The 8,955-nt window shown below is 32.8% G+C and overlaps 1 protein-coding gene across 1 annotated transcript; it reads left to right on the top strand.

Moving 5' to 3' along the window:
• Positions 1-94: 94 nt before the first annotated feature.
• LOC114321198 (serine/threonine protein phosphatase 2A 57 kDa regulatory subunit B' beta isoform) lies at positions 95-8,246 on the top strand. Its single transcript, XM_028268346.2, has 2 exons — positions 95-1,590; positions 7,470-8,246. The coding sequence occupies exons 1-2, from the start codon at positions 445-447 to the stop codon at positions 7,794-7,796; spliced, it is 1,473 nt and encodes a 490-aa protein (XP_028124147.2). The 5' UTR covers positions 95-444; the 3' UTR covers positions 7,797-8,246.
• The last annotated feature ends 709 nt before the right edge of the window (positions 8,247-8,955 follow it).

Here is an 8,955-nt window from a genome sequence, read left to right as displayed (position 1 = left end):
ATATTGGTAGCGGCATGCATTTATAAAGGAAATTAAAAAAAAAAAATTCCAAATATTGTTTTATGGTTTAGTAATTTTAATTAATAATAATAATAAAAATAAAAAAAAAAAGTAGCTGTATTTTCTCGTTTTCTTCCTCCTCCTCAGTGCCCAAGTGCCAACTCTCCCGGAGATGGTTTCGTCCTCCCAAATGTCTCCCTTTTCGGATCTCTCTCATCCTCCCCATTTCTTCATTCATCTTTTCAGGTAAAATTTGTATCATCTCTATCTCTCTCTCTCTCTTTCTTTTTACTTCTACATTTGATCCATTTCTAGGGTTTTGCTTTGATTCATCTCTCAATCAATCAAAACAATATGATAATAATATCATCTAATTCATCAAAAAATACTAGGGTTAGTGTTTGGTAGACTAGAAAATATATATATATAGTTTTTTCCCAAATCATGTTTAACAAATTAATCAAACGAGGACAACGAAAGGTTTCCAAAGCGGAACCAATTGAACCTCCCTCATCCAATTATCCACCTCCGAGTGTGATCGTCAACCATGCTTCACGCACCTCCGTTGGCCCGCCGTCCTCGGCCCCCAATTCTCAACCTCTATCTATGGTTGCTCCGCCCAATTCCGGCGTCGTTGAAGTGTTGCCTATGTTGAAAGACTCCCCCCCTCAAGACCGGCACGTTTTGTTCCTCCGAAAGCTTCAAATTTGTTGCTTTTCGTTTGATTTCTCCGACACGTTGAAGTCGGTGAGGGAGAAGGAGATTAAGAGGCAAACCATTTTGGAGCTGATTGATTTGGTCCAGTCAGGTACGTGTAAATTGAATGAAACTCTTCAGGAAGAGTTGATTCGGATGATTTCAGTTAATATTTTCCGGTGTTTACCACCAGCTTCTCATGAAAATAGTGGGACCGAAGCTGGTGATCCGGAGGAGGATGATGTGTATTTGGAGCCGTCTTGGATTCACTTGCAACTCATTTATGAGTTGCTTTTGAGGTATGTTGTGTCAAATGAAACCGACACTAAGGTTGCCAAGCGATACATTGACCACTCGTTTGTGTTGAAATTGCTTGATTTGTTTGATTCCGAGGATCCGCGAGAGCGGGAGTATTTGAAAACTATTCTGCACCGTATCTACGGGAAATTCATGGTTCATCGCCCGTTTATTAGGAAGGCTATAAATAATATCTTTTACCGTTTTATATTTGAAACCGAGAGGCATAGTGGGATTGGTGAGTTGTTGGAGATTCTTGGGAGTATAATTAATGGGTTTGCACTTCCGATGAAAGAGGAGCATAAGTTGTTTCTTGTTCGGGCGCTTATTCCACTTCACAAGCCTAAATCTATTTCTGTGTATCATCAACAACTGTTGTACTGCATCACCCAGTTTGTTGAAAAAGATTATAAGTTGGCAGATACAGTTATTAGGGGGTTATTGAAGTACTGGCCGGTTACTAATTGTGGGAAGGAGGTTCTCTTTCTTGGAGAATTAGAAGAAGTTTTGGAAGCAACACAGCCTCCAGAATTCCAGCGCTGTATGGTTCCTCTTTTCAGACAGATTGGACGCTGCCTCAACAGCTCTCATTTCCAGGTTTGAGAATCAATGTTTTATGTACTGGTATTTTATACTACTCCTAGGCATTCATGCAGGACATGGGATGAGATATCGTTTCCATTCTTTTATCATTGAAGGATTATTTGATTCATATGGTTAAGGTATTTTTTTATTTTTTATGAATATAGTTCAAATTATTTATTCTAGCCAATAAACAGTTAGGTTGTTTGGTTTGCTGAAAGAATGAATGCAAGATAGTGCCTTAAAGAGGCTTCGTTTTATTTAAGAGTTCTCAAGGATTATAGTTGTTTTAATTTTCACTTATTCTTTCGGAAACAACCAGTGTAATGATTTTCTCCCATTGATCTTTCTGCATGCAGATTGCTAGGTATGTGTAGTTGAGGAAGCACTTTAGGTCATAGACCGTCTTCTACTTTGCTACCTGTTCATGTTGTTATGTGCTTTTTTGACGTGTTATATTTATTTATTATTTTATCTTCTTGATGAGTTGATACATTGCACTTTGCACATTTGTTTTCGTTTCTTATGGTTAACTTTGATTTTATAGCTTACCTGTTTATGAAGTTCTGTATGTCTGATTGTGTTTGTTCTTTTCTGCTTTTTCTCCCTATTTTTGTAGTTCCATTTCTGCTTTCAATGTTAGAGTACAACTTTATGTTTTTCTCCTAGTTGTTATTGAAAGTAGATTTGAGAGGATTTAATTCATCAAGTTTCAGCTCTAACTTAAGTGCATGTCTGTGGTTAGAATCATATGAATCAGAATAAATATTAGTGAAATATATCTAGGGTCTCTTAGAATTAGGAAAAATCACTATTTCCATTTGCTGTCACCATGTTTAGAGGTGATTTTTACTCCTTTCGTGGATTTTTCTTGTTTCTCATACTGTGCATATGATTATTCTTAGCAAGTATCTTTTTTCTTTCCCCCCTTACTCTATTAATCTCTTTTGTCCCTGCGTTTTCTTCAAACTTTATCTACTAATTTGTGCTCTCATGTGATTAAGGCTTGTTTCCCTCTTTCATGCATTAGATGAATGTGTTATGATTTATGTTGTGTTAATATCTATGGTCAAAAGTTCTTTAGTGCCTAATATACCTTTGGTAGAGTCGTTAAACTACAGAAACATCAAGCACATGCATGCATGTTTATACTAAACTCTTGCTTATTATTTGTGGCCCAGTATGCATTGTCCAATTACAAATAACTGTTCACTTTTTTGCTGAATTCAAGAAAGCGTTAATCCGAATTCATTTTAGGCCATAGTTCTCAAATCGGGATTCGAATCCTGAATTGAAATGGTCTCGTACCGAATTGCGAATCGAATCGCAAATCTTAAAGATTCGGTTACTTTTTCTAAATTATTTGAAAAAATATATTTACACACTTTGATGTTAAATATATCATATGAATATGAAATATTTAAATTTAAATTAATGAAAATGTTGTTTTGAATAATGATTATTTAGTTCAATAAGTAATAAGTTAACAAAGGTTTCTATGTAAGATCACTATCTTACCTTTTCTCTTTTTTAGATATTTCTTGTGAAACATTCTTAAGAAAGACAGTAAACAAAGACAAACTCTCAATTTTCAAAATAATAATAATTTGATAACGATATTAATATTTGGACAATAAGCATATATTCTTTTTTCAAGTAACAATGACCAAATGATAAGAAAGTATTATTTAGGATTTTTTATTTTAAAGTCTAAAACATTTTAAAATGTATAATTGACCTCGCCCATGTAATATGCAACTATATTTAATTTAATAAAATAGTAATAAATAATTCATGGTGTAAGTTACTTTTATTTTAAATCTCTTTAGAAGATATATTATGATTATTTAATAGAAAAAAATAGGAATAAAGGTTAAAAGCATGTTGAGTTTGACTGAATCTGATTGGATCCTATTAAAAATTTCATGATCACTAAAATAACAACAAATTATGCACATATATTGGTTATTTTGGTACTAAATGCTATTAAAAGTTGTATTATGTCATTTTCAATAAAAAGTAAAAAATATTTTGGACTCGATAGTTTCAAAAATTGCATGAATCGTAAAAAGTGAATTGAATTGTGAATCGATTATGAGTCATGTGATTTACTAGAGATTCACTTCCAAAATAAATTCACCCATAGATTCCTATTGATTTTGCAAAAATTGTTAATCGAATTATGAATCGAATCGCAAATCATAAGATTCTGATAACAGAGTTCTAGACTTTTGAAAATAATTTATTTCTTAGTAGAAATGAATTAGTGCAATTGAGTATAGTAGTTTTTCTTTTTTCTACTTACTTCTTCTTTGTTGTAGTATGATCAAAAAATTCTTCTGGACACTTTTAGAATTCATTAAAGTTGGTGACAATTGTAGAACTTGTTCTGCTTTGTTTCTTTGCTGCCATTGTTTTCATTCTTCAGCTTCTGTATGTAACATCATAGCATCTTTCTCTACAGTTCAACCGCCGGCACCAGATTTCAGTCCTTTCTTTAGTTATTGAATATTTGGGTAGAACATTGAAAAGTCTGAACACCTTGGACAAGCTGTATTCAAATATTAACTTGTGACCCCTCTGACTTTATTTCATTGTTGACTACATAATGCAGCTTATAACAATAATTGACCTGTATTCATTGATGACTGCATTTCATTCTTAATAGAGAACAATTCTGCAAATATTGATCCCAAAAAAAAAAAAAAAAATCACAAATACATTTGACAAAAAGATTTCTCTTATGTATCTTATAAAGGGAAGTAATTTTAAAACATGCTCAATTTTTTTTTTTTTTTTTTTTTTTTTTGTGAATTCATTGGTTCATTCTTGACAAATGCCTTCTTCTGACTAATTCCAAGTTTTTTTAAATGATCTTGTACTTTCATATGGTAGAACGTTCTACCAAAAGAAAAGAAATTGTTTTATTCTTGATATGATCCATATGTGGTTCACTGTTCTTATTTTTTTTTTTAGTTTTGATATTGATAGAGTTCAATCTAGTCTCTCTTGTATTTCTTCTTCAACCAACAGCCCCTAAATTGTCCATTGCTTTTATTAGTTTATGTCTTCTTTTGTAACAAAATCATGTATACTATTACAAATTAAAAGCCATTCAATGCCAACCAGATTTGCTTTGCAAGAGGAAGAAAAAGTAGGATGTGAACTGGAAAATTTATAGAAGATGGATTTTGGATGAGATATTTTTTATCAATGCACCAAAATCTAAATAAAATTCTACCACCGAGAAGAAGTTAGGCTTGTAAAGCCTTTTCTCATGAGCTTGTTATGCAATTCATAAGATGCTATATTTTGTAATCTAAAGCATAGTTGTCAAATCGGGATTCGTATCGTGAATCGAAATAATCTCATACCGAATCGTGAATTGAATCAAATCATGAATCGTAAAGATTCGGCCACTTTTTTCAAATTACTTAAAACCATATATCTACACATTTAGATGTTAAATATGTCTGATGAATATGAAATATTTATATTTAAATCAATGAAAATGTTATTTTGAATGATAATCATGTAGTTTAATAGGTAAGAAGTTAACAAAGATTTCTATGTAAGATCACCATCTTACCTTTTTTCTTTTTAGATATTTCTTATCAACCATTCTTAATAAAGATAATAACCAAACAGATAAATTATCAATTTTCAAAGTAATTAAAAACGATATTGATATTTGGGCAATAAACATACATATTTTTGTAAGTAACAGTGAGCAAATAATAAGAAAGAGTTATTTAGAATCTTTTATTTTAAAGCTTAAAGCATTTTAAAAGGTATAATTGACCTCACACATGTAATATTCAATTACATTTAATTTAATAAAATAGCAATAGATAAATTCATAGTGTAACGTTAATCTTAAACATCTTTAGAAGATATATTATGATTTTTTAAAGGGAAAAAAAATGAGAAGAAAGGTTAAAAATATGTTGGGTCTGACTGAATCTGATTGGATCCTATTAAAAACTCCATGATCACTAAAATAATAACAAATCATGCATATATGTTGATTATTTTGGTATTAAACGCTATTAGAAGTTATATAATGTCATTTTCAGTAAAAAGATGGAGAAAAAAATAGTCGAAAATATGTCGGACACAATAATTTTCAAAAATTGCATGAATCGTAAAAAGTGAATCGAATCATAAATCGAATCGTAAATCGATTGTGAATCGTGTGATTTACTAGAAATTAACTTCCAAAATAGATGCATCCATAGATTCGTATCGATTTTGCAAAATTTGCTAATCGATCGTAAGATTTTGATAACAGAGTACTTGTTTAGATATGTTTTCAGTATGTTGCATTGACTCTTCTAAATTTGTGAGCTATTTGTGTCAGATACTCAACACTTGAGCAAGGGTATGGGATGTGTCCAACATGTCTAGTTGGACATGAACCAATTAAGCATGCCTAAGTTGTCGACTTTACCATACAAACTATTCATAGACTCTAATTATATGCATGAGATGGTCTATGTTTGTTTGTAAACACCATTTGACCCTCTAAAAATAAAGGAAGTGTCTAAGAAATAAGTAAAATTTAGTTGTGTCTTGGTTTCATTGATCACAAGAATTAGATGAATCTAACAATTGGACATGTACCTGCATTGGACACCTACACCCAAGTCCACCTAATGTAGCATAGTAATCAAATTATTTTAATCATCTTGCCCTTTGTAACATGTTTGGCCAAAGCCAACTGGAATTGAAAGCTATCCCATCTCCTTCTGAACTCTATATTTCCCCTTCCAACTTATTTCTAAACTGTGCTTGTTATTTGTTAATGAGATGGTTGTTTTGATGATGGTAATTCCATGGGACAAAAAAAATATTCTGATGCTGATATTGATGCCCAAACTTGCAAGTTTGCATTTGCATCAATGCCACCTATAGTATAGGCTATAAGAAAACACTTCAGAATTATGACCTCTTTTCTATTTTCTCCTGAGCCTGTTACTCGCTGAGGACTTTTTTAGTTGGCACAACATTGAGCCCATGTGATGAATACCAATGTACACTGAACACGCACGTTCTCTCTCTCTCATGTTGCTCACCAGTGCCTTGGATTCAATCTAATTAATCCACAAATTAGAGCAACATGACATTTGCTTGCCAACTTCATGTTGCTCTACTTTTGGTAGTAATTATTTTTTTTTGTGGTGAATATGATGCACTAGTTGAAAGAGAACAAGTGTCACTGACTTATTGGCAGTGGATGTTATTCTATGTTAGATGTTGATTAGGATAGGCTAGATGCAGTTGTCTAGTCAATTTTAACAAATCTACATGTGAAATTTTGGGGAGAGAAAAAATCAAGCAATTCCATGGCTTGGAATGAAATGTTGCCCCTTCAGTATTGCATCAAGTATTTCGTTTCTTTCCTTGAGATCTCATTTATCATATTGACATTGGGCTCAAGACTTGTAGATTAAATTGCATGTGAATTGAGCTCTTTTTGTTTATTTATTTCTCCCTTTTGGGTAAGTTCTGAATCAATTCAGATTGGCTCATTAGGTGATTGTTTTACTACATATTGTGATTAGGCATCATTTGTAGAGTTAGTTGTTTTTGCTTTTTTGTTTTTTTCCCCGGTGGTCAGATGTGTGAGATTTACCATAGTTATTTGCTGTCTGTGAGAGGAATTCTGGCCTGTAATCAGGCTTGTTTCTTCTGAATGCGCTTGGTTGTGTGAATTAGGTTCATAAGCTGGTCTAATGATGCTTATGAGCTTCTTTTATGGACAACTGAATCTAAACAAGTCTAGCTTGAATTGCTTGCTCGTGTGTCTTTGTTCCCATTATGGTACGGTTTTCATGTATTGTCTGTTTAATTTTCCTCCACGAGTGTTTTCTAATTCAAAAGGCGCACGACAGGTTGCAGAACGAGCACTCTTTTTGTGGAACAATGAACACGTAGTCTCCTTGATTGCCCAGAACCGACAAGTGATTTTGCCACTCATCTATGAAGCATTGGAGAAGAACATGAGGGGTCACTGGAACCAGGCGGTTCACGGTCTGACCGCCAACGTCCGAAGAATGTTCCTGGAAATGGATGCCGAGCTGTTTGAAGAATGCGACCAGCAACATGCCGAACGAGAAGCCCGTGCCCGGGAATCGGAAGAGCACCGTGAATTGACATGGAAGAGACTCGAAGCAGTTGCTGCTCAATCTGGTGAGGATGATATGGTTATGGTTAGCTGAAACAAGTATCGGATTAAACCTAAGCCGCTTCGCGTCTCTCTCAATTTTAGCCGATGTCTACTCTTATCTGTTGAAACCCGTATCAAGGTTTAATCGAAAAATCAAGTTATATATATATATATATAACTTTAGGAAAATTATAGCTGTGGGTCTTCTGCAAATGAAGAATTGCTTGTGAGGACTTTCTGCTTCAGCTGCTCATTTTTCACTCCCAGAAGGGAGAAGGTACTGTTTTTGTTTGTTCAATAGATGAAGCTCAGCCCTTGATCCTTTATTTTGTATTTTTTTTTTCTTGTCGCGATAAAAATAATAGCAGTGATAACCTATTTTTTTGTTTCTGGCTGGACCGTCTTTTTTTTTTTTGAAGAAGAACAGATTCAATAGGCGATGTAAAATATAAAATTATCATTTATTGCCCAATTGTATGCAGTAAGATCTGGCTTTCTTGAATTTTGCTGCAACTTGACAGATGATATGATTCGAGGCATTCGAAGGTATTTTCATTTTTATGGATTGTAAGATTGGTCCATTTGTTTTTTTATTTTTTATTTTTTTTAATGTAACAGACTTTTTTTGAAAATTTTGCTTCAGTTTTTGTTGATGTAATGAAATGATATTATTTTTTTAATTTACAGTACCTAAATTGCATGCGCCCAATTTCATTTTACACTACTTATCCCAAAATATAAACAATAATACAAAATTAAAAAAAATAAAATAAAATTGTTGCTGCTTCAAAACCAACCAGGCTATTTCCAAGCAGCTTGATTTTGGATCGTTTACAATTCAAATTTTTTCCTAAAACTTCAATTTTTATAGTTTAAATGAGTTTCTTTCATATTTTTTGAGGGGTAGAAGTGGGAATTTAGAACTAGTTTTTAGACCTTTTACATATTGGTACCACCATGCATTAAGGTTAGGCCTTATTTGGGGTGTACTAATAAGTACACACTTTTTATCTTTTTCTCTTTTTTTCATCACATCACCTCTCTACTTTTCTGCACATCTTTTCATAAAAAGTCAAAAAATACACTTATTTAGATCATCCCAAACCATTCCTTAGTGTCTATATCTATATATGTATACTATGTGAACCCTTGAGATGGGAGGAGAGAACTTGAAATCGAGATCACTAAAGAAAATTTTTATTATTTAAACA

Source organism: Camellia sinensis, chromosome 1, assembly GCF_055761805.1.
Source record: "Camellia sinensis isolate YWXY chromosome 1, ASM5576180v1, whole genome shotgun sequence".
Lineage (NCBI taxonomy): Eukaryota > Viridiplantae > Streptophyta > Magnoliopsida > Ericales > Theaceae > Camellia > Camellia sinensis.
Note: the sequence above shows the minus strand (reverse complement) of the source record. Positions and strands in the feature narration are given on the sequence as shown.

Coding starts and splice junctions, on each gene's coding strand:
- LOC114321198 (XM_028268346.2), top strand. CDS start 445: ATGTTTAACAAATTAATCAAACGAGGACAACGAAAGGTTTCCAAAGCG. Junction 1,591..7,469: donor TCAACAGCTCTCATTTCCAG/GTTTGAGAATCA, acceptor GGCGCACGACAG/GTTGCAGAACGAGCACTCTT.